Source organism: Cyprinodon tularosa, unplaced genomic scaffold (assembly GCF_016077235.1).
Source record: "Cyprinodon tularosa strain WSP-4 unplaced genomic scaffold, ASM1607723v1 ctg508, whole genome shotgun sequence".
Classification (NCBI taxonomy): domain Eukaryota; kingdom Metazoa; phylum Chordata; class Actinopteri; order Cyprinodontiformes; family Cyprinodontidae; genus Cyprinodon; species Cyprinodon tularosa.
The window spans coordinates 339,477-356,906 of NW_024039239.1; the positions used below are offsets into that span (position 1 = coordinate 339,477).

The 17,430-nt window shown below is 37.7% G+C and overlaps 1 protein-coding gene across 1 annotated transcript; it reads right to left on the reverse strand.

The window, feature by feature from the left end:
* Window positions 1-6,560: 6,560 nt before the first annotated feature.
* On the reverse strand, window positions 6,561-10,943 carry LOC119795283 (leukocyte cell-derived chemotaxin-2-like). Its single transcript, XM_038303190.1, has 4 exons — window positions 10,784-10,943; window positions 9,868-9,979; window positions 7,027-7,178; window positions 6,561-6,939 (listed from the first exon to the last, which is right to left on the reverse strand). Exons 1-4 carry the CDS (start codon window positions 10,806-10,808, stop codon window positions 6,770-6,772), a joined length of 459 nt encoding a protein of 152 aa, XP_038159118.1. The 5' UTR covers window positions 10,809-10,943; the 3' UTR covers window positions 6,561-6,769.
* Window positions 10,944-17,430: the final 6,487 nt, after the last annotated feature.

Consider the following 17,430-nt stretch of genomic DNA (forward strand, 5'->3'; position numbering starts at 1 on the left):
GAATTATATTGTTTTCATTATTTTTTTTATTCACAAGTGCAGATTCTTTAAAGTTTCTCGAAAATTATATTTTTATCCACAGGCTCATCTCAAATCTCCCTTTCATATCAAAAGTACTTGAGAAAGCGGTTGCCACTTGCCTTCAGGAACACCTCAAACATAACAACCTCTTTAAAAAATTCCAGTCAGGATTCCGTTTCGCCCACACTACAGAGACCATAGTCAGTCACAAATGACCTACTCATGTTATCCGATGCTGACTCTTCATCCCTCCTCATCCTCCGCGACCTCTCTGCTAGATTTGATACTGTTGACCGTGGCATTCTCTTAAAATGGCTCCAGCTCACTACTGGACTAAATGACACTGCTCTCAGATGATATCTCAACAACCGGACAGAATATATCTCCCTAGGCCACTCCAAATCAAATCCACACACAGTTACATGTGGTGTCCCCCAGGGGTCAGTCCTTGGCCCCATCCTCTTCATCCTTTACCTTACCCCCCTTGGCCAAATCATCAGCCGCCACAATATCTCATTCCACTGCTATGCTGATGACATAAAGCTCTTTGTATGTGTCACAGCTGACCCCCTATCATCACAGTCATCCCCATTAAAACTGACCACCTGTCTGGAGGAGATAACGGTATGGATGGAGCAAAACTTTCTTCTACTCAATAGCTCCCAAACTGAAGCCATCCTGGTTGGAACTCCTCATCAAACCAACTCATTATCCATAACCAGCATCACTTTTTCTGGTACTAACATCCCGCTCTCATCAACAGTTAGTAATCTTGGTGTAAGAATGGACTCACAACTCACTCTTGAAGCCCACATCAATGATTTATGCAAGATTTCTTTCTACCACCTCTCTAACATTTCCAAACTCGGCCCCATTCTCTCCCTCACAGACGCCGAGAAGCTGGTTCATGCCTTTGTCTCCTCAAGACTGGACTATTGCAACACACTTCTCATTGGGAACCCTAGAAAGAGTCTGCAGAGGCTTCAGTACATTCAAAACTCTGCAGCTAGGATCCTGATGAGAGTGCAGAAACATGAGCTCATTACCCCCATTATTCATTCACTACACAGGCGTCCCATCTCCACCAGGATTGAGTACAAGGTTTCCCTCCTCACACATCAACGCATCCACAAACATGCCCCCCCCACCTTAAAGAACTTATCAACCCACAGAACTCAACCCGCTCCCTTCGCTCCACTCACTCAAACCTGCTCCACATTCCCAGAACCAGACTCAGGACAATGGGAGATAGGGCATTGTATGCTGCTGCCCCACATCTGTGGAATGTCCTCCCTGACACCATGAGGGCTCCACAATCCGCTGAGTGTTTTAAAAAAGGCATTAAAACATTTCTTTTTAGCAAAAATTTTGGCCCCCATTAGGTGTTTTTTTCCTCTTTTTTAAAACAGCTTTTATTATTATTAATATTTTTTTCATTATTATTTTTCATTTTTATCTATTTCTTTTTTAACGCTTTTCTTTTTTGTAGTACTTTAAGGTATTTTTGATGAAAAGTGCAGTATAAATCAAATGTATTATTATTATTATTATTAAAAGTTTTCACACCTTACTGGAAAATAACAAAGCCTTAAAGTTTCCAGATTTGTTAGCAGTATACTTTAGCTAAACCCCTGTGTTTATTTTTTTTTCCTTTTGATTCGTTTATTCTTTTTTTATATTGTTTTTTTTTCTTATGAAAACTGTTATGGGTCACATATATTCAGTTGTACCTTTGCTGTTTTGGAATTGTATTTTAAATTTGTTTAATAAAAAGATTTAATACAAATAAAACATCATGATCCAACTCTTAGGAATTACAAAGTCAAATAAATCTCTTTTCAGTCAGTGTGACGTTAGCTTTTTTATTTAGAGACGCTTTAAAATAATATTGATGCAATATGCAGCAATAGTTCTATCTATCTATCATCTATCTATCTATCTATCTGTTGTCTATCTATATCTATTTTCTATCTATCTATATCTATTTTCTATCTATATATCTGTTGTCTATCTATATCTATTTTCTATCTATCTATCTATCTGTTGTCTATCTATCTATTTTCTATCTATCTGTTGTCTATCTATCTATTTTCTATCTATCTGTTGTCTATCTATCTATTTTCTATCTGTTGTCTATATATCTATTTTCTATCTGTTGTCTATATATCTATTTTCTATCTATATGTTGTCTATCTATATTCTCTATCTATCTATCTGTTGTCTATATCTATATTCTACCTATTTGTCTATTGTCTATGTATATCTATTTTCTATCTGTCTATTGTCTCTCTATTATCTATGTATTTTCTATCGATCACACTATTTTCTATCTATTTATCTATCTATTGTCTATATATATCTATTTTCTATCTGTCTATTGTCTCTATCTATCTGTTGTCTATCTATCGATCTATTATCTATCTCTCATCTTTTTTATTATTGACAAAATTATGTTATATATTTATCAAACATAGTAAAACAAGTGAACCTCAGCCAGGTTGACTATTTACAGCATTTTTCCCTCCTTTATTACATGCCAACCTTTTTGTCCTGATTCTGCCATTTCTGGTTCTGTAGGTTTTCTTCAGTTACACTTTGATTTGTATTCTTCTTTGTTTTCTAAGCCATTAGTTTCATTTCCATTTAGTGTCATCCAGGTTATTTTCTATCTATATTTAAGCACTGTTGTATTTCTCATTTACTCTCTGCTTCCCCCTTGTGCCAGTCTCCTCTCCCCTAGCTCCCTTCTAGATCCTTCTGTTCACACCTGCTCCCAGTCAGTTGATTACTCCATTCTTTGCCCTATTTGGCATTTATTCTCCTCCTCTGCAGCTACTGTTGGCTGAATTCTCATAATTTCTTCGGTTTATTCCTCCCTAGTTCCTCCTAGTCTTTGGTTCCTGAGTTTCTTGTCTATGGGTTCCAGAATTTGGCTTCTGTATTTTTACTTATTTATTAACTTTTGAAAGAAAGCCCCTCTGCCTCTTCAGCTCTGCATTTGAGTCCTCAACAAGTATCCCCTAATGTTAGGTTTCTGTTTTGTTTTTCTTTTGCTCCTTGATTTCTAGTGTTTAGTTTTCTTTTCACCATGTTTTTTTATCCTAGTTATTTGATTATTATTTTGTTGTTGTTTTCTTATTAGTTCCTGTCTTCCAGGTTTTCCATTTGTTGTCCTCTGCTGCCCTCTTGTGTCCTCTTTCTCTTGCTCTGTTTTCTGTTCAGCCCTCACCTGTTTTCAATTCCCTCATTAGCCCTATCCCTGTCTCTGTCCCCTTTAAAAGCCCTCCCTCTTCAGTTCCTGTTTGCTGGATCCTCGTCTAACCTCTGGTCAATCATCTGTCTGCCTTCCCCGTCTCTTCCTGGTTCCTAGATTTTGGTTTTCCCCTGATGTCTCCTAGGTTCTGGTTCGGGAGTTATTTTTTGTTGGATTTTTTGATACCTGCCTCAGTGCCTGTGAACCTCCTGCCTCAGTGCCTGTGAACCTTATTAAACCACTTAAATTCACCTCTGCCAACTCGTCTCTGCATTCGGGTCCTCCAAACCAACACCGCTTTCTGACACCTAATCCTAACACTTTTACTACTCTCTATTAGTTTTCTCCTGTATAATGTCCTCATGCACTGCTGGCATTCACTAGTTTCTCGTATAATTATTATATGAAGCCAAATAAAGAAATAAAATCTATGAAATAAAAAATTAGAGCATAAATTGTGAGAAGGTCCGTTGCATCCCTATGACAAAAAGTGTCTGTTTTTGGTGAGGTTTGAGGACCCAGGTGCAGAGGCAGGGAGGCAGAGGTGAGTTCTTGCAGTTTTAAAGATCACAGTAAACAAAGACATGAGTGCAAAAAAATCCAACTTAAAATCTAAAACACACCAGAACCGTTGAGACATCGGAGGAAAACATGCAGCCAGGGAGAGATGAGGAACTAGCACTGAGGAACTGCACAAGGAGACTATTTATGGTTGACTGAACAAAGGGATGAATAACGAGCTGATTGGGAGCAGGTGTAAACAGAGGCTTCTAGAAAGGAGCTAGGAAAAAGGAAACAAACACAAGAGGACAACAAAGAAAAGCCTAAGAACTTAAATAAATTTAAAACACAACTAAATAGGAATTAAGCTAATAAAACCAGTAAACAAAGAAAAATGTGAATCAACATGAAACTGAAACTCAAAGAAAACTTAAGAGAACCAAGACGCTAACAATATGAGGTTTTCACAGGCTAGACTGGCATATAGAGGCCAGATCCTAGGGGTGTAAATAATAATCGTTTTGTATCGATGCATCGATCCAAAAGCCGACGATCCGATGCATCGACACGTCCGCAAGATAATCGATTCATGTTTTTTTTTTCTCCGGTCTATTTTTATCCATTTGCTCCTGGGCGTAATTCTCCCTCCCGTGCTGCGGTGCCGCTAAACTTATTTTGCCCTCCTACCGCGCTTCCTGGTTATACTCTTACAGCAGTTTGTTGCAGCAAGCTTCACACAGACATTTTTAAATTATGCTCAGTATTGAAGCGTGGTCTGTGCTACACGCTGTGGGTCTAGATACGGCCGAGGCGGTGAGGAAGTGGGGGCGAGTTTAGTCCGACGACGAAGGGACATGAGGCCAAAAAGAGCGGAGATTTAGCTGGAAAAAGGGTCCCAGCGTTCTCGCGCACCTCGCTCTTCTAGCGGGTCAAACTTCACGAGTTGTTTTCCGCAATTTCGGTCATAAAAACAAAACAAACCGGCCTCCTGTCTGCTGCACTGTTTGCGGTCAGCTACAATTTGGGAGAGGAGCAGCGGAGCGTCTCTCAAGGGGGCGGTGACGCAACACTCTGGAGCCTTCTTCTTCTTCTTTTTTTTAATGGCGGTTGGCAAACAACTTATAGGTGCATTACCGCCACCTTCCAGAATGGAGTATGGACCAGACAAACTATTATATTCTCCCTAAAATACCCGTTCTTCTTAGAAAATTTAAAATACTACCAAAAACTACATCCCCAGATGACCTTTGAAACAATTCCCTTATATCTAGTTTATTTTTATTCCTGTCTAACTCTCTAAGCAACATCTCTCTTTCCTGAGTATATTTATTACATTCTAAAAAAAATATGTTGGACAGTTTCTCTGGAGCCGAGGTATTGCATTGAACTCATTACACTGATATTGTGCAGTATTTTTGTAGTATTTTTTGATGCAACTTTTCTACTTCTGTTATTTGCTGTTGTTTCTAAAGAAAATGCATAATGATATTACAGCTTTCATTGATTTATTTCAAACTTGAAACTTTGTTTAGCCTGTAAGGTGTAAAAAAAAAAATAATAATAAAAAAAAAAAAAACGATTAATCGAATAGAATCGAATCGAATCGTGGTGTATTCTTGAGTATCGAAAATAATCGAATCGTTGGGTCAGGAAATCGATACTGAATCGAATCGCCATGATGGATGTGATTTACACCCCTACCAGATCCTAGAACCATATGTTGCAGAGCGACTGCAGCAGTGCAGCCCTCACTGTACCACAGACTCCATGGCCGTATTAGGCAACCAGCAGCTTTATGTTCACCATCAGGGATGCTGAAAACTGTCTATCCAGTAGTGCATCAAGTGTCCAGATGCAGTTGATGAATAAAGTCCAACTAACCAAATCAATGATGTTTCTGTTTCATTTTCATCCTCTTCCCCCCAAAGGGGAACGCCATTAATCTGTTGTTATTGGAATGCAGGCTGTGTTCAATGACTCTGATGTGTTACTTCCTCATTAACGCAGTCAGCAATCCTTTGCCGCCATATTTGGCGTCTCTTTCCTGCCCCCACCATGTTTGACTCTTCATTGAGACTTTTTTCCTCTTTGTATTTCTGTCATATGACTTTTTGTTCTTCAGCAGAAATACGGCGCTCTGCCTTCTGCGCTCATGATTGTGATTGGTCAGTTGGCTTGAAGCCACTTGTTGGTACCACCGATCCTGATTGTTGGGGATTAAACTGGATAAACTGGAAGAAAAATGTTGAGCTCGCTTGGTGGGACAGGCCTCTGGATTACACAGTTTAAAAATAAGGAGATTTGTGAAACTCAATTTGAAAAAGAGAAATTTAAGAAAGATTAAATCTGTAAAACAAAACTTTTTAAGTTATAAAAAATAGAATTTGAAAAATTTAAATCTAAAAAAAAAATAATGGACAACATTTTTGTTTGTTTTGTTTAATCTTCAAATTTCCATTCACAAAATGGGATCTTTGCTTGAAACAAAAACGATAATAACATTCAATATATGTTTTCTCAGATTCTAGTTTTTCCACATCATTTTATTCAATTCTATTCATATCTATTTTTTTCTTTTTTAATATTTTATTCCCAAATATCAGTTTTTTATTTCAGTTTTTATAATAGAGGTTTTTTTTGTTTTGTTTTTTTTTTACATATTTTCAATGTGCAAACCATGTCATTTGTAAAACAAAATCTGAAAAAGTGATATTTGAAAAACATATATTTGAAAAAAAAAACTGTAAAAAATATAATTAGAGTAAACAACAAACACTCAAAAACCTTTTGAGTTTTTAAAGTTTCATTTCTGGGTATTATCTGTAATATTTTATTACATAAAACAAGTTTCCAAAACCTGGTGAAAGTCAAATTAAAAACCTGAGATGTTCTAAATAAAAGGAACCATTCAGAATAATCCTTTATAACTCAGTTATGAATCCTGAATCCTATGGACTGGTTGGACTGGTGTGACAGGACATGGCTCTGGTCCTACTAAAAAATCATAGCAGTGGGGTCACTTTTGTCACACATCTGGATGTGGACATGTGACGTAATTCCAGGGTAAACACTCTGCATGGGCAGCATGGTTCCGATACGCTCCCCCTTCGTCACCGATCCGGTGGTTTTGTCCGGCCTCACGTAGAACAGCTTGAAGCAGTGACCTGCAGGATAAATCAGCCAAGGATCAGAACTAGGATCAGAACCAGGATCAGAAGCGCCTCAGTGAAGAGCCTGTCTGATAGACCCACCCTCTCCTCTGAGGTTGATGCCCTCATTGATGGCTGCCTTGGAACGGTCGTTGTAGACTATGACTTTTCCGTGTAGGGTGACGTCAAACGGAGCGTAGACGACGGATCCGTCGCTGCACTCGATGTCCACACCTTTGTGAAGTCTGCCTCCCCTGAAAGCAGCAGATGTCCAGCTGTTAGCAGCTGCCTCAGGCATCCAGACACAGCGTCACAGATCCGATATGTTGGCAAAACCTCAGTTTGAACGCGCCTCTAACCTTGAACCCAAATGCAGAGCTGCATCTATCAATCATTTTAGAGAGTAGCGTGTTTGCATTAGTAGCTTCAGATTGTTATTGAATGTTGGATACAAAGTTTTTCTGAAAGTTTATCATGACCCCTGGCGTATGATTTACACTTTGTTTTTGCTCAGTTTGCTAGCAAATAAATCTCTCCCTGCGTATTTACAGTGAAGTAAAAAAGGAGGTAGCCGACTGCAGCGACGTGTAGAAATAATGAGGAAAAGTCAGCGTGAAAACCCCCAAAAAGAAATAATTGATAATGTTGTGTTCACCTCGGGGCCTTTTCAGCGTCAAAGTGTCTGATGTAAATTTAAAGTCTATGGGGGACGGCGTTGACAGGACCAGCGGCGCGTTCTGGCTGTCGCTACCCGATCCGTCCTGTGCATGTGCAACCAGATATACATCCATGTTTCCATAAATAACAGAATTATGATACTAAAATGACTTATTTCTATCTTTAACTCTCTTAAGAATCTCAATAAACATCTTTAAAAAGATTTTACAACTTTTGTAAGACAATTCTGATGCTTCTAAAGCTTTAGACATTTTCTTCATTAAACATCTCTGACGTCATCATTGCGACATGATCAGAGCAGCATCTGATTAAACCATGTTTATCTGCCTTTTAGCTGTTTCTTTCTTTAGATTACGCAATGTATACCATAATGTTAAAGGAATAGTACACCCAAAACATGATTAGCCTTCATTGAACAACACCCTGGAGTACTTTTTTGATATCTCAAATGCATCTGGAGATCTGGGAGGCTTCTTGCTGTCTGCTGACATTCAAATAATGGAGGTCTATGGCGCCCGAGGCAGAAAGGTCCATAAAAGTCCACAAAAAACGTGTCAATATTCCTCCATACTGCTCGTCCAATGTATTCCAAGTGTCCTGAGTTGGTAGCATCCAGAATTTACTCGAAACAAAGTCATTTAGAATGTTTTTAGAGCATAAACAGTAGTGTATAGGATTTCCTGAAAGCACGTTCACGACGCTACAGAAACCGCGGCAGACCAAACCAGATGAAAGTGCGCATTCAGCTCGGCAAAGAACTCATGCTCTTCCTCAACACTGAAGTCCTCAGACATTTTTCTTTCGTTGTTTCTTTCTTTGCACAGGTAAACAGCACATTTCTTCTTCTACGCTTGCATTATTGGCAGAGCAGACGCTGAATGCGCACTTTCATCTGGTTTGGTCTGCCGCGGTTTCCGTAGCGTCATGAACGCGCAGGCGTGCGCTTTCAGGAAATCCTATACACTACTGTTTATGCTCTAAAAACATTCTAAATGACTTCGTTTCGAGTAAATTCTGGATGCTACCCACTCAGGACACTTGGATTACATTGGACGAGCAGTATGGAGGAATATTGACAAGTTTTTTGTGGACTTTTATGGACCTTTCTGCCTCTGGCGCCATAGACCTCCATTATTTGAATGTCAGCAGACAGCAAGAAGCCTCCCAGATCTCCAGATGCATTTGAGATATCAAAAAAGTACTCCAGAGTGTTGTTCAGCATGGGGGTGAGTAGAAAATGAAGGCTAATCATGTTTTGGGTGTACTATTCCTTTAACATGAAAGGAAAACATAAAACTCAAAAAGACTAGATTTATGTCTAAATGCAAAGCGGATGAAGTTAGCTCCTGGGAGTAGCGTAGGATCCCATTTCATTCACAGATCGGGAACAGATAAAACAAGAATGATTTTAATGCATTTATATTCTCAGGAAACACATTATTAACCTTTAACACATTATAGTTTAGTACACTGACTGTTTAGGTCTTTTTAACAGATAAAAATCAAGCTTTTGCTGCTGGACGCCAGAGCATCAACCAATCAGAAAAGCTGATCCAGGAGTATTTTGGGGGGGAGACAGACCTGCAATTTGATGTTTTTTTAATGTTATCTTTCCAGTTTTACAGAGAATTTCTTTGCCAGGTTTAATTTCTACTCTAAGAATTTCATGTTATTAATTTTACTTAAGGCTCTTATTAGTTTTGCCATTTGGGTCTTGCCATATTCTGTTATTTCTACCAATATGGGTTTACCATATTTCCTAGTTTATTTATCTTTCTTATTTCTTGGTATTCCTAGATGGTTGTGTTTATTGTCTTAATTTTTTTTATTTTTTTTGACAGGGTCCTGTCTGTCGATGTGGCAATAAGAATAATTGTAAACAAGCACGTGCAGTTGTTTGTTTATTCAGTTTTTAAAGATTTTTAGATAAATTTCTTTAGTTTTCCACCTTTTTTCAATTTCTCTCTCATCCAGACCTTTTAATTAGTTGACCTTCTGCACCCTACGTTTTCTCCTTAGCTCTACTGTTTGCTCCTGTTTTCCCTGTACTTAAGGTTTCACTTTCCATTTTGTCCTCAGTTCATCTTCCTCAACTTCTTGCTTGTATTTGGTTCCTCTACTTCAAAATATTACAACTCCCCACGTTGCTTCAGAGTATCAGGCCTCCTTTTGGTCCAGAACAACCATTTATATGTGTGATATATGATTACAGCGCAGAAATAACACTAACAGAGCATGCCACACACACTGTAATATTGGTCTCACCGACTGGCTCCGTAGTGTCCTTGGCCATATCTGTCGGATGTCCTCCTCCTGTTGCTGGGGTTTCCTTGACAGAGCTGACCAAACTCCACGCCGTCACAGACGCACAGAACGACTGCAACACAGAAGCATTTAGCTGGAGTCTCACCTGCAGTTCAGATGATCAGCTAAGGCTGCAGCAGGCATAGCCTTAACTGCTTGGTTTTTCATTTGAGTCGCCTCAAAACATTTGACAATTTTGTTCCAGGGGTATGGAATGAATTTGGTTCCATTATTAATGCAAAGAAAAAATTATGTAAATGGATATTTGAAGAAAAGATAATCTAGAAATGAAACTTTTATTTTAATAAAATTTTTCATATTTCTTTTTTTCATTCTTTTCCAGCTCAGTTTTCTCCACCTCCAGCCTGATGCAAAAGCTCGAACTTGAACAATCAAAATGTTGCTAACTTCCAGCAGAAGAAAATATGATCTGAAAAATGCTATTTAAATAGAATGCAATCCCAAAAATCAGCCTGAAAAAAAAAACACATTTGAAAAATAAGATTGTAAAAACATAAAGAAAAAACTGAAAGAAAAAAATTATAAAAAATAAAAATGTGAGCAAATAGTATAACTCAGCTCAACTAAACTTTTTCCTTGTACAAAGGAGTTTTTAAAGTTTCCTTTTTGGATCGCATTTTTTATTTTCCAAATTTCGATTTATGAAATGTGTAATATGCTCGCAAGAATACTGGACCAAAGTTCACTCCATACTGGAGCAGGTAGCAAGTTTCTGTTTAAAAAAACTTTGTGTTGCTCTTTCATAGCCAATCAGTCAACATTACAGCTTCCTGTAGTTAAAACACATTTAACGGATAGAATAAAATATTTCAACAACTCGAATGAATAAATAAACAACAGAATATAATTTTCTCACCCAGCAAAACGATGACTTGTCTCATATTTGGATCTTGATGTTTCGGATCCAGATGTGGAGTTTTTGGTCTTCGTCGTTGGTTTTATAGGCAGAATCCTGAGTGAAAGCACGCTCAGAAGTTTTTAGTATTTCTCAACAGCAGAGAGCGTCTGTTGGAGGTCAGAGGTCATTGGACCTCTGGGGAGGCCATGTTTGTGTTCAGAATTTCATCACAGCTGTTGCTTCAGGCAGCATCAGGTGGAAGGATTGCTGCCAGGCTGTTTTGTCTACATGATTTCTAATGGATTATGCTGGAATCTATGTTTTTATTTCTGTATTTGTTTTATTTTGTTTTTTTAAAGAGCGTTCAGATTTAATCTGCTGTGAATTCTTGCTATTTTAACCAGAACTGAACTGATTTTTTTAGGTGGACCGAGATCAGCTTTGGAAAATCCCAACCTTTGGAGTTTTATGAAATGTTGACAATCAGCTAAACTGACATTAAACCAGATTAATGATCATAAACCGGTTAGTTCCACATGACTCATATGGACTTTCCTAGTTTTCTCAGTTTTGGGATGTTTTTTTCTCAGTATTGAATTAACTTCTTCTTTCCATCTGACTGGATGATCTGGTGAACTGTAAAGTGCATTGAGATGACATGATGTGAATTGGTGTTATAGAAATAAACTGAATTGAATTTCAGTTCTCAGTAATATTTCTCTACAACATGTAGCTCCCTCTTTGCTCTTTTATTAATAAGGCTCCTTCCCTCAGCTTTTCCAGCTGTTCTGCATGCCTGGAACCAGACTCACTTGTTTTCATTCATTCTCCCCAGTATTAAAGCATCTTGGTTTCCTTCGTTCAGCTCAAGTTCCTTCTGGTGCTCTTAATGGAATCAAGATGACATTTATTTTGAAACTTGTTTTATTTTCTCACTAAGGAAAGGGATAAACCACATATTCTAATCTCCCACATTACATACATTACTGTTTATGTCAGTTTATTCCCTCTTAAACATTTACATGTATTAATCACGGTCATTTACAGGAAAAGTCCGCTCATATTCAGAAATCAAACTTCTGAAAGTTCTTTTAATATGAAATTATTCCATCCTGTTCAATAAATGATCAGTGTTTTTAATTCAGAGTAATTTTCATTGAATGTGCTTTACTGGAGGCATCCATGTTTGTCAAAGAACACTACTGCCACCTACTGGTTTGTGACGTCACGGTGCGGTATCGGCTGTTGATCAAGTCCCAGTGCTGTATCTGGTGTTTGTCACAATGCACTATTATCCAAATCATCTTGAAAACATTCTTCTTCCAAATGTTGGCTACATATTACGTGTTTTTTCTCTGGCCAGAAGTTCGATGGCAAATCCTCCCTCTGTAAGTTGGCAATCCAACGATAAAAACCCGTCCGTGGAGGATCAGGAATCAGAAAGGTGGAATAACTATTTTTTTTTTCACTATAGAATTTCAATGGTGAAGTCCTCTGGAAATCTTCAATAATTGTTGTTGATTGCAGATGTGTCTAGTAGTTCCCATTGATTTAGCTTGTAAAGCGGGGAGAATGGCGCTAGGCTTACTGCACCGTGACGTCACTGCTGGAAGATGGCAGGAGGGAGGGGTTACTATATTTGGGCAAAAATGGCCACTCCCAGACACAGTGATCGCGATGAAAATTATTATTATTTTTTTTTTTTACTCATTAACACTAAATTCATTAAATCACTGCTTAGTATCAGTTTTAGGTATAAATAATGATCCATTGATTATTCCTTGCTGACCGGACTTTATTTTTTTAAATGTATTAATAATTAATAATTTAAAGAATACATGATTTAGACATGCAACTCAAACGTTTGGTTTCCTGGTTTATCTTTCTGCTTTGATGAGTTTTTATGTAGTTTGCTTTTTCTTCTAAAGACCCCTTAAAGATGGTTTCATCCCAAGGGCCCTAACCTTTCCAATAATATCAAATTAAAGGCGCATTCGGCGCTGAGTGTTGAGGGCAGCACAACACAACTCAGCCTACTGTGACCCGGGACCCCCGCACCGCTGTTCAACAGTGAAACATGGGACTTCCTGATCTCAGGGGGCGGGACTAAACTGATAATTTCAAACTCTTTAAAATTAAGGTTGTTCCAAGGTGAAACAGAAAAAATGAACTCCTCCAACTTTGCTTATTGAGGTTATAAAACCATGATGCTGTATGGCGGGAAGTCAGATTTTGATGCTTGGCCACGCCCACATGCTTTGATGTAGAAAATTTGGTTTGAAAACTATTAATCCCTTATGCCTAAAGTCCATGCACAGTGAATTTGAAGTCTATAACTCAAAAGCTACAGTAGCCATTTGCTGAGATACAACATTTACGACAATAACAGAAAATGGCATTTTGATCCAAAATGGCCGACTTTCTGTGGGGTTTGGACCATGGCTCTGTTCGAAAACCTAGGACGGGTCCTCCAAGGACGCGGTCTACCTAGACTGGATCCTTCGAAGTCCTTGAAAATAAGGAGACCGGAAGAGTTTTGGCTGTAAATTCGACCAGGTCTACCCTTTGGCGGGTTTTTCCGCCGTATGCTCTGTTGCTTAGCAACCGTGAAAGTTGACACACAAAGCAGGAAAAGAATGAAAACCGAAGTTTTCAAAACTGTGTGTTTATTTATTTCTTTTTTAAATTAAAGTGAACAAAAACTACATTAACAAGAACCCAGAGTGGAATAAATGTTCCAACCACCGGGAGCAGGAACAAATCAAATCAAATATAATGATAGAAACCTTAGTCAGTTAAATAACCTGCTGCTGTCATTCTGCACATCTCTGATGTTGCTGCTATTTTCAAATATCCATTACTGTAAAAATGTCCATAGCTGCATATTGGTTATTTATTCTCCAGTTTTATATTGTTAAAGCACTTTACAGAATTATATTGTTTATATTTTAACTCTTCCCTATTATATTATTCTTATACATTTTTCTAAGGTCCTCATTTGTGTGACCATTTTCAATAATCTTCCTGCTGCTGTAAATTTTCCCATTGTGGGAAAATAAAGGGATTTTCTATTCTATTCTATAAAAGGGGTAGAAAGATATAAGTAAATCTAAACAATATATTTACAAAAAATATATCTGCAAAATCTCTAATATTCAACAACAAAAAATACAAAGTTACGCATATTGTGCAAAATAGCAATAAAAAGATAAAAATCCTATCAGATTTATAGTCCCCACCCTGCAAATATATTAGTATCTGTCCTTAGATTCCAGCGAAACCCATTTACACAGTAACAGATTAAAACCTTTAGATAAACCAAACATTACCGCCACATATATGACTCAGTAACCATTAAAACAACTATTTTCATTCATTTCAGACGGAACTATTCACAGAGTTGTATTATATTAAACTGAACTTCCAATTTTCACCACTGTTCGGCGCCAAGTAACCTTTCCTCTGATCACGGCTTGCTTGGTCTCGCAATGAATCCTGGGATATCCAAGAATACCGAGGATACATCGGACCCGTCCTTCAAATCGGGCAAAAAGAAGGACGCATTTTAAGGTCGCATAACGAGGACTCTTGGAATCCGACCAGACCTCGGCGCCGCGCTATGACGTAATCGGCCTTCGAATCCGGTCTTCTAAGGATGCGTCCTAGGTTTTCGAACAGGGCCCATGGCTCCATCAGACTTTTTTGTACGTCCTGTTGGGTTATACAAGTTTACCAAATTTTTTAATCCTCACTAAATGCATGACATGGGGCTGTTTTGTTTTTTTCTTATGGTGAGAAGTAAGAATTTGAAGTATTGTAACGCCTGCATGCTTTGGCTGAAACTGTACACCTCCAGGACCCAAAGGCAAGCAGGAAAGACTGCAGTCGAGCCCTTGCTCCCTGGACACAAACTGTCACAGTCTCTTCCCTGTGGCGGGAGGCTGCGGTCCATCAGAATCAGAACCTCCCACCACAGACGGGGGATCTGGAGTCAGTAAGTCATCTCTATGTCATGTATTTGTTCCGTTTCCAATCCAGTGGCACGGGAAGGGGGGTGCTGCGGGGGCTGCAGCCTCCCTCGTCATAGCATCAGCCCCCCATGGTGGGGGGCTGTGGAGTAACATAATATTGTACTTAAAAACATGAAATTATTTATGTATTTATTTTTTAAAAGACTGAGTTTGATATGGGATTAAAATGATGGGCTGTGTATAAGATATAAACTAATGATTCATTATTTTAATATTTCATAAAAAAAAAAAGGCTACTCCCCCGGAAGTCCTTCCGTCACCTCACATTCGTTTAGGCATGGCTAGCAATAGGCAGCAGAAACGTATTTCTGACTATTTCAAGGTGAGAAATGGTTTTAATTCCCCTATACGCTAAAATAAAGCTGCATATCACTAAATATTATGTCTGTATTAAGCTATTAAGTGATAAAATATGAATTTTTTTTTTTTTTTTTGTGTGTGTGTGTTTTTTGTTTCAGATATGAAATCATTCCCCATATCCATAGTCAAATGGACTTTCAAGACATTCAATGCTCAGTTTAGGCTATATTTAGGCCATGTTTCATTCAAGTATTCCTGTTCCTGTTGATTGCGAGCTGTTGTTTTCAATTCAATTCAATTCAGTTTATTTATATAGCGCCAAATTCACAACACATGTCATCTCAAGGCACTTTACAGTTCAACCAGATCATCCAGTCAGATTGATTCAAAGTTTTCTATCTAAGGAAAACCAGCTGATTGCATCGACTCATTGACTCTTCAGCAATCCCTCACACTAAGCATGCTTGTAGCAACAGTGGAGAGGAAAAACTCCCTTTTAACAGGAAGAAACCTCCAGCAGAACCAGGCTCAGTGTGAGCGGCCATCTGCTGAGGCCCACTGGGGTTCAAGGAGACAGAAGCAGACATAGAAAAAGAAGCATAGATACAAAAAGTAGTTGTAAAAGGCGGCCCCGTCCACGAAACACACAGCCAGGCAGACAATCAATTTTGAATGATTAAAAGAGAAGATATAAAGTTTAAAACGTTCATGCTTTGTTCCGATGCATTTTAAATGGCAGTTTGTGGCGACAAATGTAGGCCTACAATATTATGTTAAAAACGTCAGCCACAGCCCTCAACATAATGACGTCACGTGTTTTCCAACCCAGCCATCAGCCCCCCTCGCTTGAAACAGCTTCCAGCGCGCCTGTTCCAATCTGCACGGGTTAAACCAGATTGGACTCACCTGGTTGAGTGGCAGATCAAATACATGAAACAGAGATGACTCCAGATCCTGCATCTGCTTTCAAATAGTTTTTCCCTTTAAAGATTTTTGTGGTTTTTATTCTAACAGCTTTCAGAAAAAATGACAAACTGAGAACAAACTAATGTGAAATCATTTTATTGAGGAATCCAACGCTTTGGTTAACATCAAATTCATTAAGCTTTTAATCAGGACCATTAGTAACCGTAATATTCAAAGCCTTTATACATAAAAATTATGTTTATAGCTACAGTCTCTTAAATTTATGGAATTAATTTTGCTCCATTATTGTTAAAAGTGAGGAACACGTTTTGTAAAAAGAAGTAAAAATATAAATGTAACGTTGATGTTGAACTACCAAATGAAAACTTTTTTTTAAGTAGCTTTTTACTGTTGTTTTCTCAGATGGTATTTTTTAATACAATTTTTTTTCACATTTTTGTTTTGATTGATTTTCAAATTTCTTTTTTCACATCGTGTCTTACATTCTTTTTAAATTCTGTTTTCTATACCTCATTATCTCCCTTTCTGGGGGCGGGTCTTCCTCTAGAGTGAGGAGAAAAGACGCATTTCTATTGGTCTACTGGACATTAGTAACAACATTTTAATTGGTCAAGAAAGAGCGTTGACTGGAAGTGACATGAATGTAATCTGTAAAGAATGCAATAAATAAAACTCAATCTGAAAAAGAGAAAGTTGAAAAAAAATCTAAATGTGAATTAGAATACAAAAATTATATAATAAAAAGTAATAATAATTTGAAGAAAATAAAACCTATAAAAAAGAGAAAAGTTGCTCTCAAAGCCTCTTTTATGATTCATAAGTTTTTCAAAGTTTCATTTCTGGACTGCATTTTTTTTTTTTCCATTTTCAAATTTCCATTTACAAAACCTGCTTTTTGCTAACAGTAATACTGAAACAAAATTCACTCCGTATATATTCATAGCCTACATTACTAATAACTTTTTTCTAAAATCTGTTTTGCTGCTGTAAACACCAGAATTTTCCCATTGTAGGACAGTAAAAGGATTTTCTATTCTATTCTATTCTATTCTATTCTATTCTATTCTATTCGTCTACTGATCTTTAACAAATCTGTTACCAAAAGTTTAATTCTGGATGCATTTTAGCATTGAATGCTCACTGAGGCCATCTAGTGTTGAGTAAATATTATGGCAGAAAGATTGGCCAGATCTACATCAAACTTGATTAAAAAAAAAAAAACTAAACAAAGTGATATTTCATTCATGTAAATGATTGTGATGAAAGTAAAGCTCTAACAGCCCAAAGTGCTTCTCTAACCTGGTCTATATATTAAACCACTAAAAACCAGGATATTCATTTTAAGGTCCTTTGAAAAGAAACCAGCGTAGCTCCTTCCAGACATAACTTCATGCTGCGACTCTGAAT

Coding starts and splice junctions, on each gene's coding strand:
- LOC119795283 (XM_038303190.1), bottom strand. CDS start 10,808: ATGAGACAAGTCATCGTTTTGCTGG. Junction 9,980..10,783: donor ACAAGTCATCGTTTTGCTGG/GTGAGAAAATTA, acceptor TCTGTGTTGCAG/TCGTTCTGTGCGTCTGTGAC. Junction 6,940..7,026: donor CATCAACCTCAGAGGAGAGG/GTGGGTCTATCA, acceptor TTTATCCTGCAG/GTCACTGCTTCAAGCTGTTC.